This window comes from Myodes glareolus, chromosome 20 (assembly GCF_982192425.1).
Source record: "Myodes glareolus chromosome 20, mMyoGla1.1, whole genome shotgun sequence".
Lineage (NCBI taxonomy): Eukaryota > Metazoa > Chordata > Mammalia > Rodentia > Cricetidae > Myodes > Myodes glareolus.
Window position 1 is genome coordinate 47,287,982 of NC_142045.1, and position 19,908 is coordinate 47,307,889.

General features: G+C 40.0%; 1 protein-coding gene across 5 annotated transcripts in view; it reads left to right on the forward strand.

The window, feature by feature from the left end:
- Window positions 1-6,587, forward strand: part of Dcun1d1 (defective in cullin neddylation 1 domain containing 1) — a 35,358-nt gene extending 28,771 nt beyond the window's left edge. For all 5 annotated transcript variants that reach the window (XM_048429881.3, XM_085682344.2, XM_048429882.3 and 2 more), the window contains exons 5-7: window positions 2,040-2,122; window positions 2,365-2,461; window positions 3,851-6,587. In XM_048429881.3, the coding sequence (XP_048285838.1) occupies window positions 2,040-2,122; window positions 2,365-2,461; window positions 3,851-3,930 (260 nt within the window). In that variant the 3' untranslated portion in view covers window positions 3,931-6,587. The remainder of the gene's footprint in view (window positions 1-2,039; window positions 2,123-2,364; window positions 2,462-3,850) is intronic.
- Window positions 6,588-19,908: the final 13,321 nt, after the last annotated feature.

The window sequence follows — 19,908 nt, forward strand, 5'->3', positions numbered from 1 at the left end:
CGTCTGGATCAGCAGGCAACAGGAAGAGAGAAACACTGGGCCTGGCTTGAGCATCTGAAACCTCAAAGCCCGTCCCCAGGGACACACTTCCTCCAACACGGCCACACGTCCGTGTCCTAGTCAAGTAGCTCCGCCTTCCAATGGCCAGGCATCCAAGTAGTATGGGAGCCATTCCTATTCAGACCACCACAAGTCCTTTGGGCATATGCTGAGGAGTGGGTCATATGGTAGACTTGTTTTTAGGTTTTTGAGAATTCTCCACAGTGCAATCCTATAAACAGTGAATGAGGGTTCCCCCTTTCCCAAATATTGCTAGCATTTTTTTATAGTTTTCCTAGTCTTAGCTGTTCTGACTGCAGTAAGTCAAAATTTTAAAGTTGTTTTCATTTGTATTTCTCTAACTATTAAGGTACCCTGTCTTAGTCGCCTTTCTACTGCCGTGATGTGACACTAGGACGAAGGTAACTTAGTGAAGAAATCATTTAATTGTCGTGCGCTTGAGAGGGGAGTCCACGGCCCTCATAGTGAAGGGCATGGCAGCAGCGGAGGCGGGCACTGGAGCAGTAGCTGAGTGCCCATCTGGTCCTCAGGAATAGAGCAGACAGAGCGCTAACTGGGAATGGCATGGGGTAGTCACCTGAAGTGACACACCTCCTAATCCTCAAATTTCCCACCAACTGGGGACCAAATACTCAAATATATGAGTCCCTGGCAGCCATTCTCATTCATAGCACTGCAGATCCTTCCCGGTGTCTAGTGTTTGTTTTTAATTGATTTCCTGCAAATTATCTGTGGGTTTTTTTTAAATTAAATCACTGCTTGGTCTATTAGCTCTAGCTTCTTATTGGCTATCTCTTACATCTTAATTTAACCCATTTCTGTTAATCCGTGTATCACGACGTGGCTGTGGCTTATGGGGTAAAGTTCTGTCTGGTGTCCGTCTCTGGTGGGGCTCCATGACTTCTTGTCATCATCTGTGTTTTTGTCAGAGGATAAGCATTGGATTTCTTTTTGTTATTTGTAAAGTCTGAGCAGCATTCATCCATCGTGGTCTTTCCCAGTCTTCTGGGCTCCCTTAGGTTGTCTCCTGGTTTTGACTTCACAGCTTGAAAAGATCCTAAGGTTCCTGCATGTGATTTACCTGGGGTATGCCAGTCTCTCTTGAGGAGATCCAACTTGGCCTTTGTATCATAGAGCAGGTCTACAGTCTGTCACAGTGGGTGTTGATAGGATTGCTGCTTTAGCTTTCTCTGACTCATGTTTAACTAAAGAATTTTTTAATGTCCTTGGCAATTTAAAAAGAAAATCTTAGATTATTACTATTATTATTACTTATTTTTTAAATTATTTTATTTTTTCTTGGTGCTGGGGAATGAACTCTGTGCTGCACATGCATTTTATAAGATTGATGTACTGAGCCAAAAGAGCAACAGACTTGTGCTTAGAAAAGGACACAAACACAAAAACCCGCACTTTTTTCCTGACCTCTTGTAATTCGGACAAGCTAGATGTCAACTGTTGAAGTTTAAGATTTTTTGAATTGAGAATTGAGCAATCCTTTGCATTTCAACCAATTGGTATGCATCTGGGATTCTTAACTGTGGCAAGTTTGCCCTCATGAATGTCTTTGGCTATATGGGGAACATATTGGTGTCCAGTGATAAAGGCTTGGGTACTACTAAGTGGCCCATATTGCATGCACAGCCCCTACAGCAAATAATTATTTGTCTCAGAGTGTTGGAAGGGTCTGTGCTGAGCTTGGGGTTCCACACATTAGTACTTGGCAGTGGAAAAGCACACGACTACATCCACTTTCAGCGCCAACACCCTGCGAAGGTAAGCTGCGTTATTCTTACCCCAGAGGCTCTACGAGAGCTCACTGGAAAGGAAGCCGGTTACAAATGTGGACTCGGGTCTTTAAGAAAAGTTTAATCTATAATACTCAGAATGCAATTGGTTTTCTTTGTTTCAGTCACTGTTCTTTTGCAGGGACATATATCCAAAGCATTAAAGTTCATAACTTATTTTTAATATTACAGATCTAGAAATGGCCATTGCTTACTGGAACTTAGTGCTTAATGGAAGATTTAAATTCTTAGACTTATGGAATAAATTTTTGTTGGTAAGTTAACATTTTCTGCAGTTTCTGTTTTCTCTTAAGATTATACTGTACTTAAATATTAATTTATTTCAAGGCAAGGCATCATTAGTTTCAGAGCATGTCATGGACATAGAGTGAGAAATTTGACTACCAAAATTTTATTATGCACATGTTACATTTTCCCACATGTAGCAACAGCTGAACCAACTTTGCCCAACTGTTTGGAAGGTTTAAAGGCTCTTTGTTTTTTGATGTTTTAATAGGAGCATCATAAACGATCAATACCAAAAGACACGTGGAATCTTCTGTTAGACTTCAGTTCAATGATTGCAGATGACATGTCCAATTATGATGAAGAAGGTAGCAAAAATATTTGCCTTATCTGAATTCCGTCCACTGCTTCCATGGAAGGGGTCTTCTTCTCTGAACTTTTGTTCATTGTCTCTCTCTCAGTGTGTGTGTGTGTGTGTGTGTGTGTGTGTGTGTGTGTGTGTGTAGTGTATGTGCGTGTTAGAGACTGAACCTACGCTTTAATTGCTAAACACTTGCTGTAACACAGACGTAGACCCAAGTTTTCCTCTTTGCCAAGTGCCATGAAGGAGGCCTGGGTGAAGCTGTAGCTCAGTTGCAGAATGTTTGTGGAGCCTGGGTCCTGTTCATAACACTGCACAATCCAGGAGCAAAATCTTACCAGTGTTTGTCCTCTAGAAAGGCATAGGAAATGTTTAGCCGTGTCTTATATGTTCAGTGTGCTGTAAGAGTTATATTCTCGGGCTGAAGAGATGGCTCAACTGTTAAGAGCACTGACTGCTCTTTCAGAGGTCCCGTGTTCAATTCCCAGCAACTACATGGTGACTCACTACCACCTGTAATGAGATCTGGCACCCTCTTCTGGCATGCAGGCATGCATGCAGACAGAACACTATACATAATAAGTAAATAATTTTTAAAAAAGAGTTATATTCTCTTAATGTACTGTAAGAGATTATTCTCTTAATGTGTTTTATACTCCTTTGAATCCAGTGGGGTTGATTTTTGCTTTCGTTTGTTAGTCTTATCAATAAACTCATGAGGTGTGCTGGATTTGTGTAGTCTGAAATGACTTCAACTGCCTGGTGGTTTTAGTTGCATCCAGCCACTATCGGTTTAATGCTCTACTCCGTTTCTCCATCTGTGTGGACAGCGTGCCCTTCCCCCCACCAGCAGCTTCTCCAGTTTCTTCTTCATACTCACCTAGTCCCTCATGAGAACCAACTGTTAATTTTTTGAGATTGTTGAATGTAAGATGTTCTTTGGAAAATCTCCCATGTACTTTACCTCCTGGGACCATTTGGCTTATTCAGCCATAGTCTCTCCTGTTCATTCTCACCGCCATCCCTTCACTAGGACGTGAGAAGTGCTCTAGAGGGCGCTGTAGGACTCGGTGCCACACCATTGGGTAGGCTGCCCGACTTAACAAAGCCTCCTGAAAAACCACACTTAGTACTGATTTATTGCTCAGAAGAGTTGTTTTCATTGATCAAGCTATAACCCCACTTTAGAATAATAGACGGGAGAAAAGACAGGGATGTAGTAATAGAAAACATAGAGATGGAATCTTTTAAAGATCGATCAGTGGGAGGAGATAAGAGTAACAATTTTAATTCATATGAGGAAGCTATTAAAAAACCAGGATCTATTGAAACATTGGCTTTTATTTTGCCTTTCTCTATTCCCTTTCCTCCCATATTTTTTTCTTTTCTTTTTCAGGAGCATGGCCTGTTCTTATTGATGACTTTGTGGAATTTGCGCGCCCTCAAATTGCTGGGACGAAAAGTACAACAGTGTAGCACTAAGGAACCTTCTAGAATGTACATAGTCTGTACAATAAATACAACGGGAAATACACAGTCAATTTCTGCTGGCTGGACCGAACTGAAGATCAATCCTCACAGTTCAGACTGAGGGTTGAGACCAACTTTAAGGATACATCTTGGACCATATCGTACTCATTCTTCTACTGGTGGTTTGGGCTTGTCTTCTAGTCTGGGCCACTCTAAACATTTATAATTCCAACATTGTGGATTTCATCTTATACCTGTGGACCATCTTAGTTTGTCTTCCCATAAGTCATAGAAGCTTGATGGTGATTATTTTGAGGTTTCCATTCTTGCATAAAGCACAATGCTGTCTTCATCAGAAAACAGTCTGGCATAAGAATTAAACATAATAATGAACACCACAAACAATTTATAAAAACTTCTTAAGTATATGCTTTGGGCTAGTTGCAAAGACTATGCTGGTAGCCCTTCAAATGAGAGGGATTTATCTGAGTGTTCCGGATCTGGAATGGTGTTTGCTTTGAGGGAATTTAATTTTCCTGGCAAACTACATGCACTGTTGATGTGAGTGGAATAGCTGATGGAACCCACATATGACAGATTTAAGATAACCTGGTGACTACCTGAGACATGTCTGTGTTTCAGACTCTCACAAAGGTTCTACGGAACAGTCTGTGGGTGTCCTACCATGTTTGTACACAGTGGTCCTGCAGGGAACTTTATTTAAAAAATATTGTACTGGGATATAATGTTAGATTCCACTCGCGTCTGCATCACACAGCACAGAATTGGATTTCATTATGCTTTGAAATGCTTCTATGCCTTTCGAATAAGTTAAACTATTTTGTTTGTTTTGAATGTTTTGGATTGCTATATAATACAATGTTCTAAATTTAGGCATGAGGGTTTAGTTTTTTTTAATTTTTTTTTGTCATCGCACTATGGAACACAATGCAATTCACTTAATTTATAAGAAGATAGTAGGATTTACATTTTCGAAGTGGTTGTGATGAGCCGTGAAGTTCAATATTTATCATATCGGCACTGCTCTTCCGGGCGATGCTCAGCCTTTACGACCTCTTGTGTTGAAGTGGCTGTACTGCTAAATCACTGTGGTTGCCAAATCTTTACTCTGAGAGCACAGGATTTCAAAGGAGCGAGTGCTGGTGCAGAACACCAATGGCTTCTGTTCTAGAAATTATTTGAACTCTTGATTGTTTTCATCTCACTCACATTTGCTATTTCTACGCAAAGCAGGTTTATTTTATTTTTTTTCTTGACAGGACCCATGACTTGCTCTCCTGATGAACATGCTTGTTTCTCTGGTAACATACTGACATGTGAAAAGGGCATACTTTAAATATTTCCAGGAAGTTAAAATGACGAACTTAGATATTGGATGACTGGCCTTTGATAGGGACAGTTAGCTCCACGTGTCCAGCTCCTCTTCAGGGCGCAAAAGATGTGCTTCGGGAGAGCAGACCATTTCATGCAGATATGGAAATGATTAAGCTGCTTTTAGTTACATGATTTGGAAACTGCATAGAAAGATTACCTTATAGATATATCATTATTCCAATCATAACTTTAATTTAGGAATACATTTCAAATACCAAAAGAAGGCGTAGAGTCAATTTTTATTCACGTTACAAGAATCTGGTTATTAAAAGAAAAAAGAATCTTACTGTTTTCAGTATTTCTTGATTTCAATTTTGTAAATATGAAGAACTTCAATTATGAAAAAAAATTATTAAAGATATATATGTATACACACACATATATATCTTTAACATAAAGATATATATATGTATACACACACACACACATATATATCTTTAAAAGTTTTGCAGGCATATATTGTTTATTCCCTACATGGACCATTTTGAGTTCTGCTACTGTCTTCAGATTGGTTGAGTCATGTGTGGTTTGTTTTCCAACGAAAGCCCACTGGCTTCCCTCCTCACCTCAGACTTTTCTCATGAGAATCATGATGTTCATTTGTGGCCTAATGCTTTGAGTTTGACAGATTTTATTTTTGAATGCAAGACTTTTCAACTTGTCATCAGTTTGGTACTAAACATTTACAATTACTGTGTAATTATAAACAAAAATATATAAAGCTTTAATATAATTATGTAGCAAAAGAAGTCAAGGTTGTTCACCATGATGGCATCTTAGCATTAAACAAAACTATCACTAGGGCTCAAAAGAGAAACTGATTTAATGTGTTTATTCCGAGGATAAATGTCTGCTTATAGGGAATGTTTTGTACTAAAAATGCTTACACTGTTGGGGGAGGGGCATCAGCGAGTTTGGAGGGAAACAGTGCACGCGCACACAGCGATGCAGCTGCTCTGGGTCATGGGCGTCAGTCTTTGTTGGCGTCAGCGCGCCATGCTAATTCCTTTTTTTTTTTTCCAGACAGACCCATAGGGAGAGTTTACTTTTTGCCAAATGTCAGAACAGGTACACATTTTTAAATGTAATGCTTTTTAAATAGTAAAATGTATAAAATGAGAAGTACCCACATATAAAATACTTGAGATCAAGGTTATCTTCAGTGAATATCATCTGCATATCTCTGTAAGTTCAAGTGTGTCTTTTACGATCCCTGTCATATTACCAACAGAGGCAATAAAAGCTTCAGTGAAATTGCCATGACTAAATCTTCTCACATATTATTTCAGTGTTTTAGTTTTTTCACAAAACTAAAATAGACTTGAAGACTTTTCCAGGAGGAGTAATTACTCATGGAAGAGTACTGGACCGGCACATTCGGGGAAGAGAGGACAGTGTTTGCTATGCCAGTGTTTACAGTCTGCCCGCTGCGATCTAAGTGAAGTTATTTATTTTTTCTTTGATGAGGAGTCTGACTCATTTTGTGCTCGCCCTGCTCAGCTGTTTAAATGCGCTACTGCTAGGTTGTTGGTTGACCTGCAAACAGGAGCAAGTCGATCTAATAGAGCACTTTCTGAATTAGAAAGGAAAACGGCGCTGGGAAGACGCATGAGTGCTCACAAAGTGTGCCTGTGTAAACTGAACCAGCTCTTAGTGAGACTTTGTGTGGCTCTGAATGTTTCATTGCGTATTTATTAGGAAATATTTACCTGACCCCTCCAGGGTGTTTTGTTGTTGTTGTTGTTATCGTTACCTTAAACTTTAAATAATGTGGTTTATATTGGATGCTGAGATGTTTTGATAAGAGTTTATCAAATTTGATAATGTAATGATAAATGTTTTAAATGTGAACTATTTATCATATAAATAACTGAATTGTGGTTTTTATATAACAGATGATGAACAGGGTCAAATTATGGCTCATCATTTAATTGATTATAAACTTGAGTGTATTTCTCAACCCTTTTATTGCTTCAGTTTTTATAACCATAGCAATAATTTTTATTTCTTAGGACTTTAGTGGAGTTAATTTCTGGTTTCCATTTATTCAGCGTGGTTATCGTATTGAGTTTGTCCCACACTTTGGATGCTGATGCAGGCGGGCAGAACAAGTGCTTCCCTCCCAGCACTCTTGGCATGCTTTCTGCATTATCTGTTTGGAAACGCTTTCCTGCAGACCAGCTCTGACAGCTGTGCCCTGGACTCAGTAGTTGGTGTTAGTGGAAGTTTTGACTTCTCTTTGGTTGACTTTAAAAAAAAAAAAAAAAAAAGATTCTTTTTCATTTTTAATTATGTGACTTTGTGGGGAATGTACTCATGGGTGCAGGTGCTGGTTGAGGCCAACAAGGCATCTGATCCTTAGGAGCTGGAGTTGCAGGCTGTGGGAAGCCACCTAATATGACTGTTGAGAACTGACAGGATCAGTAAGCATGCTTTAATCTCTCCAGCCCCAGGTTAATTTAAAACCATCTCATAAATAAATAAATAATGATGGGGGAAAAAAACCACAGCCTTTATCACCACCTAAAAGGTAATGGTTTTATCTAGGTTGATTTAAAGAGAATTACTTTGTAGTTATTCATTTTTGCTTTTGTTACTGTTTTGAGATGGGGGAGGGTCTCAGGAACTTGTGGCTTTTCTCAAAATCACTATGTAGCCAAGGAGTCCTTGAACTTCCAGTCATCAGCCCCCATCTCCTGGGTGCTGGGATTACAAGTGTGTACCATCACACCTAGTTTATTTGGGGCTGGGAATCAAAGCCAGGCATTGTGTGTGTTAGGCAAGCCCTGTACCGTCTACTGAGCTCTACCCCCTACTCTTTTATCCTGAGATTTCTAACATATGTTTAAGTGTATACTTTATCTTCATTCACAAGCGAGCTGTATCAGTTACTTTGATTTTTTGCAGTAATACTGTTCCAAGATCAAGTAGTTCATACTTAGACCTTGCTTTGTATGCGATAATGTAAGGTGTTTCAGCCATCAGATACAGATGGGCCTGCTTAATTCAGAGATTTACACTTAAACTTTATCTTTTGCAGGTGGGTTGTTTTGTTCTGAGACTGGGTCTCCCTGTGTAGACCGGGCTGGCCAGGAACTCAGATCCACCTGCCCCAGCCTCCTGAGTGCTGGGATAAAGGTGTCTGCCCACCTGCTGCTTTTTTCTTTTATAAGTTCTTCGTATGAGATTTGTTAGGATTGGATTTTTTAAGCTTTGTTTTGGCTTTGTGTTTTTGGAAATGAGTCACTACTATAGCCCAGTGTTGCCTCAAATTCTGCCTCTCAGCTTCCCAAATGCTGGGATTAAAGGCAGGTGATACCATGCCTAGTTTAGGTTGTTTTTCTTCCACCCTTATGTATGTGGGTGTTTTGTTTTCATGTATGTCTGTGAGCCATATGCAAGAAGGCAGAAGAGGGTGCTGGACCCCGTGAGGTTGCAGTCAGGTGCGTGTGAACCACCATGTAGTCCACGAATGGAGCTCAGAGGCTAGGGAAGAGCAACCGTGCTCTGAACTGCCTGGCCATCCCGCCAGCTTTTGGTTGGTTTTAATATTTGTGTTTTAAAATGTTTTGATTTTGCTTTTGAGTTGGTTTCATGTAACCCAGACAGGCCTTGAACCTACTTTGTAACTGAGGATGATCTTGAACTCCTGACCCCTCCATAGTGCCGGGATCACAGACATCAACCCCCACGTCTGGTATGCAGTGCTGGAGAAGGAATCCAGGGCCTCCTGAAGCTTGACCACCTGAGCTACACACCCTGTCCTAAGATGTGTTATCAGTTGGCTGTGAGGGAAAAGTATCTCTACCTCTTTGACAAAACGGCCAGCCAGGGGAAAGACATGAGACTAAAAGGAAAGCAGCCTTCTGGAAGAAAGGAGCTGTCCAATTCAAGGAAATTGAAGAGTTTTGAACCAAACTATTGAAAACAAAGTTTGATTTGAAGCAAGTATTTGAAGCAAACAAGGAACAGCTTAATTAGTCAGCACAGAGGAAGAAAAACAGCTGCTTTCCATTGAGAAAGTGTGTTTGCATTTAAAGGCATATTCAATATAGATATTAATATTTTGTTTTGGTTTACTAAATACTCAGAAATCTTTTTGTCTAGTGAAAAAATTGGGTGATATCAAACAAGACATTTTTCAAAAGATAATTAGCGATAATGATTGGGGATGAATTTTAGAGCAACACGGTTGAAGAAAATGGCCGCGGGAGACGCCGTGCTGTGCTGTCCTGTCGTGAAGGCTGGAGCAAGGTCCATCGGCTGCCCTGTGTAACTGACACCATGAACAGGAGTAGAGACGGGCAGCGTGCTTTCAAGCAACTGTGGCTTGTTTCCTACAGTCCTTAGAATTCATATGGCCAGCCAGAACTGTGACAATTTTCCCACGCTTTTCTTTTCATAGCTCTTCAGCAGTGGTGCTGACACCAGAAATGGCTCCGTCAAAGTATGATCCGCACACTGTAGAACTCAGTCATCCGTGGGCTGTGGCTCAGCGGCACAGCAGATTCCAGCGTTGTGCTATCACAATCAAGTCTGAGTACATTGTCACCTGACCGGAAATGTCCCCGAGCTTCACCTGCCCCTTCCTAGGTAACCCAACTGATCTGCCAACAGCATACATTCTCCCTTTTCGGGAGAACCATGCAGATTGTAGGCTTCAGCATCGTCCTTGTGGTCGGCTACTTCTGGACCGTGTGCGTGGTTAGCGCCTCAGACTACTGCAGGCTTCCACTGTGGAGCTGCCTGGCCTCCATCTTTGTACTCCCTTGTGGTAGACATATGTGTCTACTATTTAAAAAGTGATGATGATCCTGTAGCTGGCCCTCTGTTGTCTTTATGTGGATCCATTTTCACCCCTCACACTTTAAGCCTTGGAATTCTGGCTGTATTGTTTAGAATGGTTCTATACTACACAAGTATTACTGTTTCTGTGCATCCTCGTCGGTCCTTTACACACGCCCACACAGGGGTATAGTTTTCAAGTGAGCATTCTTCTCTACAAGATGTGCTATCCGGGTGACTTTCAGATGGCCTGGAAATTGCCCTAGAATTGTCTGGGCTATACCCCTCCTTCACTAAGCTGGTGTTTTCTGACGCCAGTACAGGACAGTGTTGGGGGAGATGAGTTCAGTGAGGGCTGGTACTGGTGGCTGTCGCTGTGGCTGACGGGTGTAAGGAGTCTCTGACTAGTGAGGTCATTAAAATGACATGAGTACTGCAGTCATTAAGGTTTTCAGATCTTTTACTTTTGGGGAATTCTATTAAATTCTTAAAGATTTAGTTATCATTTTGTTTCAGGTGCCTGTAACCAGGTTAAAGGGCAGTGTAGCAGTGGGGACGAAGCTTAGCCTGCAGTCCTTGTCTAGCATGTGAGGCCCTGAGTTCAGTCCCACTACTACGAATGAGCTTTTCTATGCAGTTGTGTCTTTTAAATTTTTAATGAAAATTTTCAGAAAAAAATAGTGTGACAAGTCTATTTCAACATGTTTAGTTCATGAGCAGTCTTAACATGTGCATGCCACCTATGTTTGGGACCTTGATTTATTTTGAAGCAAATCATTTAGCTGGTAGTTATTTCGGGGTAAGGAATTTTAAATATCACCACCTTCTACTTTTCCATTTAATACCAGTAGTTTCTTAGTGTTAGTAACCAGTCAGTATATAAACTACATTCCCTACACATTTCAAGTCAGTATGTAGATAAACTACATATCTGTGCAAGTCTCTTCACTTATGCATTGTAGAGTTATTTGTGAAAGCTACCATGGCTTTAATCTTTTATGTGCAACTTCAAATTTATGGTGAAATTATGATGTATAAAATATGTATCTGAATTTGGACATACTTGGAAAATTAATGAATTGTGACATAAGCTAGTGTAAGAAGCTTCTGTAAAGCAAAGGACATGGTCGTCAACACAAAATGACAGCCTACAGAATGGGAAAAGATCTTTACCAACCCTATGTCGGACAGAGAGCTGATCTCCAAAATATACAAAGAACTCAAGAAATTGGTCATCAAAAGAACAAATAATCCAATAAAAAAAATTGATACAGACCTAAACCAGAGAACTGTCAACAGAGGAATCTAAATGGCTGAAAGACACTTAAGAAAATGTTCAACATCCTTAGTCATCAGAGAAATGCAAATGAAAACAACTCTGAGATTCCATCATAAACCTGTCAGAATAACCAAAATCAAAAATATTGGTGACAGTTTATGCTAGAGAGGATGTGGAGAAAGGGGAACTCTCCTCCATTGCTGGGGGGAGTACAAACTGGTGCAGCTGCTTTGGAAATCAGTATGGCGATTTCTCAGAAAATTAGGAATCTACCTCAAGACTCAGCAATACCACTTTTGGATATTGTCACAAAGGATGCTCAATCATACCACAAGGACATGTGCTCAAGTATGTTCATAGCAGCATTATTTGTCATAGCCAGAACCTGTAAACAACCAAATGCAACCAAAGAACGGATAAAGAAGATGTGATACATCTATACAATAGAGTACTGCACAGAAAAAAAATGTATGGATCTAGAAAACATACTGAGTGAGGTAAACCAGACCCATAAAGACAAATATAATATGTACTCATAAGTGGATATTAGACATAAAGCAAAGAAAAACCAGACTACAATTCAGAATCCCTGAGAACCTAGACAACAAAGAGGACCCTAAAAGAGATGACCATGGATCCAGTCTATGTGGGAAGTAGAAAAAGACAAGATCTGAGTAAACTGGGAGCATGAGGACCATGGGAAGGGGGAGGAAGGGAGGAGAGTGGAGAAAATATATAGCTCAATAAAACTAAAAATGCTTATGTGTAAAAAAATTAAACCATTCAATATGTGGTTTTAAAAAAGCTAGTGTAATAGGTCAGCAAGCTTTGAACATACGATATAATAGATCCAGAAAATATAAGACTCTTAGATCTTTAAAATGTTGTTTTATGTGTGCACAATGTATATGTGGGGAGGGTATTCATGCTTTGGCGTATACGTGGGGGTCAGAGGACAACTGTGGAGAGTTTGTTTTCTCCTTGCACATGTACGTGGGTCCTAGAGATTGAACTCAGCCTTACTCACAAGCACCTTAGTCACTGAGCCCTCTTGCTGACCCAGGGATGTTTAGATCTTAATAACCCAGTTTCTGCCAGGCAGTGGTGGCGTACACCTTTAATCCCAACTCTCCAGAGGCAGAGGTAGGCGGTTCTTTGTGAGTTCGAGGACAATCTGGTCTGCAAGAGCTAGTTCCAAAACTGCCTGGGCTATTACACAGATAAACCCTGTCTCAAAAAAAAAAAAAAACAAAAAACAAAAACAAAAGAAAACAAAACAAAAAAAACAGTTTCCAAATAAATGAAACAGGCATTTTTCTAATTTTTTTTTAGTCTCTAAGTGTCAAATTAGCATAAGGAAAGACATTTCAGCACCATTAATATTTTTTGGGGGGCAATTTAATAATTTCCAGTGATTTTGTAAGTGAAGAAACCCCTAACTATTGTACAGTCCCCTCGTAGTTAATATTGTATGAATATGAGAAGCAAACAATGGGGAAATGCACAGTACAATGAAAATAGCTTGTTATTCAACACATACAGTAGATCTCAAAAACAAAGACAACACGACCAGAAAGCTTAAAAATATCAAATCAAAACCTAATGTTATAATGTGAATAAGCCTGCGGAGAGCCTACTTCCCAGCACTGCTCTCATCAGAGGAGGACAGTAGCTGAATCTGCAGCTCAGTGACAGAACTTAGAGTAACCCTGAGTTTGATTCTGCATTGAAAAGGAAGGAGGAGGAGAAGAAAAAGGACCATTGTTGCTGAGGCCATGGAGAAGTGAGCCTTTGGACACTGGGGTGCGATTGTGAACTCTTATTGCACTGACTTGAGGAAAAAGATGTTTCTCCTGAACACTGAAATACAGAATAGTGTGTGATCTAAGAATCAAGGAATACTCAAGAGAATGGAAAGCAACTGTTTCTTTAAAACCATATAGAAATACTAGCACAGTAACTAAACAACGCCAGTATCAACTGACGGATGACAAGACAGGTACCTACACAGTTCGACGGTGCTTGTCAACAGAAAGGAGTGAAATATATAAGATGCTAATAACAAATTTCAAAATCTTTTAAAAACACCGTTAGCCTTCAGAGAGATGGAAAATAAAACTTCTTTGAGATCTTTAGCCCCGTTCAAACGCCCATCATAAAACAAACTGCAGTAAATGTTGGTGAGGTGGTGGGAAAATAAGAACCCTTGTTCACTATTGGTGGGAGTGCCAACTAGTACAGCCATTATGGAAATGTGTACAGAACTACCATGTGAGCTGTGTGCGTACCCTAGATACATACCCAAAGGACTCTATCCTGCCACACGAACCACCACAGTGTCTATTGTTGCCCTCTTTATGACGACAAGTCAACGGAGCCAGCCTAGACACACTGGACATATATCCACAGAAGAATGGATAGTACTAGAAAGAAGACCATGAGGGGGGGGGGGAAGAGGGTAATAGACCATGTGATATGAAAAAAAAGGAACTACAGGGGCGGGGTTGAGATGCTGTAATTACACTTACTATTTTGTGTGCTAATTAAAACCATGAACTAGGCTCCATGAGTGATCTTGAAAACATGGTAGGTGAGAAGAACCAGTCTTAAAGTGGGAAAAGTATGATTCCATATTATATAAGACATGTTAGAGTAGGCAAAGTCATGGAGAAGGATGTTGGCCTGGCATGCGTGGTGGAGAGTGAAGACCATCTGCTAATGGCACAGGCTTATTTGGAGGATGACGATATTCTGAAATTAGATAAATGTCCACACTGAATCTTATCCTTTAGAAGGGCATATAAATTGAATATTAGCTTTTTTATGACAATATGTAGGATTGACGCACAAGGGACCTCAATTTCCCCTTCAGAATGTTTCCTTTAAAGAAGATCTGGCATTGCGATCTTTGATGAAAGGAACTTGGTAAACGCCTGCAGTGGGAGCCAGCTGATAGGCTCAAGTTTAGTACAGTGTTTGTGTTGTCTTCCGGTCTTTGGAAGAGGCTGGCCTGGGACAGGCTCTGCCTTGCTCCTCTTTGTGGAACTACTGTCCAGACATTCACCTGCACTCAACTTAGGGGCTTCCCACTGTGTCGCTATTGAACAGCAAAGGGAGTGGTTGGTATTTCCTATGCCCTGTTATTACCTGGGATGAATGACAACCTGTCTTGATACCCTACAGGACTTCCAAGAGAAGCCGTGAAGTCTACATTAAGAGAGTTCTTTGAATTAACTTTTCATGGCATTGTGATGGAGACGCAGGAAGGTTGATTCTGTATGCTTCCTGAGCACAGCGTGGTAAATTTGAGTGAGTCCCGTTTTCTCTGCTGTAGGCAGTCCAGTCTGGCTGGCTCGCTCTATGCCAGCAAACACCTGTACTGAAAAGCCGAGTGTCTTGTGGGAATGAAGTACCCTGGAGCTCTAATTACCGAAAGGCAGTATTTCAACAAATTAGTTACATAATCCAATAGGTTTTAGTTTGAGCTTTATGAATGGATAGGATCTCATGTAATAGGAGCAGCCTTGGGCCTGGCAATGAACAGGCAGGAGCAAAGAAGGAAGTGCTGGAGCGGGAGCAGGCGGCTCAGCAGCAGTTATTTCAGGCGGCTCAGAGACTACTTAGACGCTGGTCAGTCTGTAAGTCCTGATGACTCAAGATGCTCACTTGAACAATGCAGTTTGGGTTTGGTCTGTGGGTTGGGGCTGAGTGCAGAAGTCCAGAGCGAGAACTTCAGGTGCCTCTGTTGCACAGGAAAACTGTTTACAGCCATGGCCAAAGATTCTGTTTCACTGCAGAGGAATGAGAAAGTCACTGCAGTCAGTACTAAGGTTGTTGGTTTCTACGTTTCCCCAGACCGGTTCAGAAAGCCTGTTTCACTTGCACACAGAGACAACAGCAAACGTCTCAGGTTTTGATGACATCTGGAGCCTTCTCATTCGAGTTTCCTCACTGGCTTGGCACATTTAAGAATCTCTTGGTTCTGAATGAGATCTCCATTTTGGTGAATATTTCCGTAAAATAAAAATGCATCCAAAGTTGGGTCCTTTTGAGACTATTTCCGCTGCTGAAACCGGCTGGTTCTGCTTTCTCACGGGCAGATCTTCCATATCAGCACCCTCCCTTGCGACTTCTAAGGGATGCAGCAGATCGCAGGGTTTTGTAGATAACTTTAAACTTTTGTTGAGATAGGTTCTTGCTTTGTGGCCCAAGCTGACACTGAATTTTCCATCTTCTTGCTTTATTTCTTAAGTTATAAGAGACTTTTAAAATTGGTTCTGGCTGAAGTCCTTTATGCAGATATATTTTGTACATACCTTTTGTATCGAATTCCTTATGTGTATGTGCTGTGCTGCTGGAATGTCTACACTTTCTTCCTCTCTCCACCCCTCACTCCTTCATTCCTTCCCTCTCTTCCTTCTCCCTCCCCCACTCCTTCCCCTGACCAAACACTGATATAGTTCAATTGATAAGTTTTGTGTTGTATAAGAAACTTTGGACTAATTGAAGGTCGCTAAAGCGCCCTCCTTTTCTATGTATTTTATAGTTTAGATCATTTGGGTTTCATAGCTCAATTTAAATTTGAATGCGGTGTTAAGGGTCTAGACCCAGTTCCAGTTGATCAGGCTTTCCTCTCCCAATCTAATTATATTGATACCTCTGCCAATAGGACAGTAGCCCACTATGTGGAGTTTATTCTCCAACTCTCTGGTGTCTCATGATTTTGTCAAGTTAAATAAGAACAGAAGTGGAGGCTGGAGAGATGGCTCAGCGGTTAAGAGCACTGACTGCTTTTCCAGAGGACCCATGTTCAATTCCCAGCACCCACATGGTAGCTCACAACTGCCTGTAACTCCTGTTTCAGGGGGTCCGACACCCTCATACAGACACACATGCAGGCAAAACAAATGCACATGACATAAAAAGAAATAAGTCATAAAATAAGCATAGATGTATTTCCATACACTTTACTACAACCCAAGTGCAGTGTATGCCAAGCACCAAGTGGACAAGGGCAGGCACACAGCACTGTGTCTTATAACGAGGAGCGATCAGGTATTTTGCCTGATACCAAAGTAATGCTGTTCCGGAAGCCCTGCTGTAAATATATACATTAATATGGAAGACAATTACCATTCTAGGAATAATGAGAATTTTATTTCAGAAGCATAACATGTATAACTTGCTTAGATCTTTACATTCCCCTAGCTGCAGATTTTATGACTTCCCTTATAAATACTACACTGTTTCAAAAATTATTTTTGATGTCATTGTGAATGTTTTCATTTTATGTATGATTTTTTTGTTAATAGTATATACAAATAAAACAGGTTTTCTCTGCTTATCTTGAATCCTGTGATGTTGCTAAACACCTTTATACATCCTAGTCTTTAATGAATCCTTTACAATATACTGCATCCGTCATCTTGCCATTTGTGAAAGAAGACAGCTTCTTTTTAATTTATGTGGATTTATGTTTTATTGTCTTATTTTACTAGCTAGTACAATGTTGAACAGGAGTGGTAAAGGGGCCTGCCTTTTACCCAGTTCTAAAGAGAAGACATCTATTTTTACTAGTAAGTATGACAAGTACTTTGAACTTCAATTTTTCCTAGTTAGTGAAAGATTTTTTCCTGAGTGAGTTTTTAATGTCTATTTAGATAATTATTTTGTCTGTTATCTTTTTTTTCATATGTACCACACTGATGGACTGTTTTGGATTCAAAACACTTGCATTCCTGGATCAAACACACTTGGTTGTGGTGTCTTTTTTGTATATTGTATCAGTTTGCAAACATTTTTATTATGACAATTTAATAAGATTCATTTGCTTAAAGTGTATAATTTCAACAGCTTTCCAAGTTTTCTTGAGGCTACACAGTTCTCTCTGCTGTTAAAATCTCTGAGCATTTCCTCCCAGGAAATGCTACCTACTAGCCATCCCTTCGCTGCCTTTTCCTCAGCACCTAACACTGACTAATGCATTGTCTCTGCAGGTCCCTCATTCATGAACATTTCACATGAATGAAATCATAAACACATGGTCTTTTGGGATTAGTTTATTTTGCTTAGCATAATGATGCTAAGACTTACTGTGTACTGTGGCAAACATTAATGCTTCATTCCTTTTTATGACTAAATTATATTTCGTTACAGGTCTACATTGCTTATATATCTGTCAATTGATCAATAATCTGGATTTTATTTTTGATATTAGGATGAATAATAGTGTTATCTACATTTATGTACAAGTGTTTGTCTAAATGTTTAGAAATATATTTAGGATTCAGTAGTCTAGTAAACATGTTCAACTTTTTAAATTTTTAATTTATTATTCTGTATTTCATGTGCATTGATGCTTTGCCTGTATGTATGGCTGTGTGAGGATGTCACATCCTCTAGAACTGGAGGTACAGACAATTATGTGCTGCCGTGTGGGAGCGGGGTATTGAACGCGGGTCCTCTGGAAGAGCAGCCAGTGCTCCTCTCCACTGAGCCACCTCTCCAGCCTCTGTGTTTAACTTTTAAATGACAGATTGTTTGTGACTCGTGATGAAGCCACTAGATTCAGCAAGCTGTAGGAGACTGGACAACAGCCTGTCATGTGTAGGAGCCAGAGGCTGGAGATGCCATGCTCCTTGTCCCTGGACTTGCTGTAACTCTCTTGGAGCTTTCTAAAGAACATCTCCAGATTGGTCTCTCAGTCTCAGGGGTCACAGGTTATCTTACAAGCCCATGAAAGTCTTCCCTGAATTGGTGTTTTTCTGGAACAACCTTTGGGATGTTGATGAATGGCGTCTCTGTTTTTATCTCCGCAACGAGTAAAAATATGGTAATGCAGCCGTCTGCTCAGGTTTATTGTTGAGGCACGTGTATTTTTTTTCTTGATTCAGACTATTTCAGTGTTTATAAAATCAGTTTGTGAAATTCTGGACTCTGGCTTCTATTCCTCTTGAGTATTCCTTGGTGTGTGTTTTTGTTTTTTGTTTGTTTTTGTTTTTATTGAGCCATACATTTTCTCCACTCCCCTCCCTTCTTCCCCTCTCCCCTTTTACCCTCTCCCGTGACCCCCAGACTCCCCCAGTTTACTCAGGAGATCTTGTCTTTTTCTACTCCCAATGTAAATCCATGTATATCTCTCTTTGGATCCTCTGTTGTCTAGGTTCTCTGGGGTTGTGAACTGTAGGCTGGTTTTTCTTTGCTTTATATCTAATATACACTTATGAGTGAGTATATGTTATATTTGTCTTTCTGGGTCTGGGTTACCTCACTCAATATGTTTTTTTTTCTAGTTCCATTTGTTTCTCTGCAAGTTCCAAGATGTCATTATTTTTACCATTGAATAGTACTCCATTGTGTTAATATACAACATTTTCTTTATTCCATTCTTTGATTGAGGGACATCTAGGTTGTTTTCAGATTCTTGCTGTTGCAAACAATGCTGCTATGAACATAGCTGAGCACATGTCTTTTGTGGTATAATTGAGCATCCTTTGGGTATATACCCAAAAGTGGTATTGCTGGGTCTTGAGGTAAATTGACTCCTAATTTTCTGAGAAATGACCATATTGATTTCGAAAGTGGTTGTAAAAGTTTGCAGTCCCACCAGCAATGGAGAAGTGTTCCCTTTACCCCACATTTTTCTCCAGCATAAACCGTTATCAATGTTTTTGATCTTGGTTATTCTGACAGGTGTAAGGTGGAATCTCAGAGTGGTTTTGATTTGCATTTCTCTGATGGCTAAGGATGTTGAGCATTTTCTTAAGTGTCTTTCAGTCATTTGAGATTCATCTGTTGAGAGTTTTCTGATTAGGTCTGCACCCTATTTTTTTTTTATTGGATTATTTGTTTTTGTTTTTTTTTTTTTTTTGATGTCAAGTTACTTGAGTTCATTGTATTTTATGGAGATCAGCCCTCCGTTTAATGTGGGATCTTTTCCCATTCTGTCGGTTGCCATTTTGTCTTGTTGACCATGTCATTTGCTTTACAGAAGCTTTTCAGTTTCGGGAGGTCCCGTTTATTAATTGTTGCTCTCAGTGTCTGTGTTTATATTTCGAAAGTGGTGCCCTGTGCCAATGCACAGTACTTTCCACTTTCTCTTCTATGAGGTTTGTGTGTTTTGTTTTAGTCGAGGTGTTTTATCTATTTGGACTTGAGTTTTGTGCATGGCATGTTGACCTCCAGTTATGGCAGCACCATTTGTTGAATAAACTTCTTTCCATTTTATATTTTTAGCTTTTTTGTCAAAAATCAGGAGGTCATCAGTTTGTGTATTGATATCCGGTTCTTCAATTTGATGCCATTGGTCCTCCTGTCTGTTGGTTTTTTTTTTTTTTTCCAATACCAGGTTGTTTTTATTATTGTAGCTCTCTAGTAGAGTTTGAAGTTAGGGATGATGACTTTATTGTACAAAATTGTTTTGTCTATTCTGGGTTTCTTGTTTTTACATGTGAAGTTGAGTATTGTTCTTTCGAGGTCTGTAAAGAATTTTGCTGGGATTTTGCTGGGGATTGCATTGAATCTGT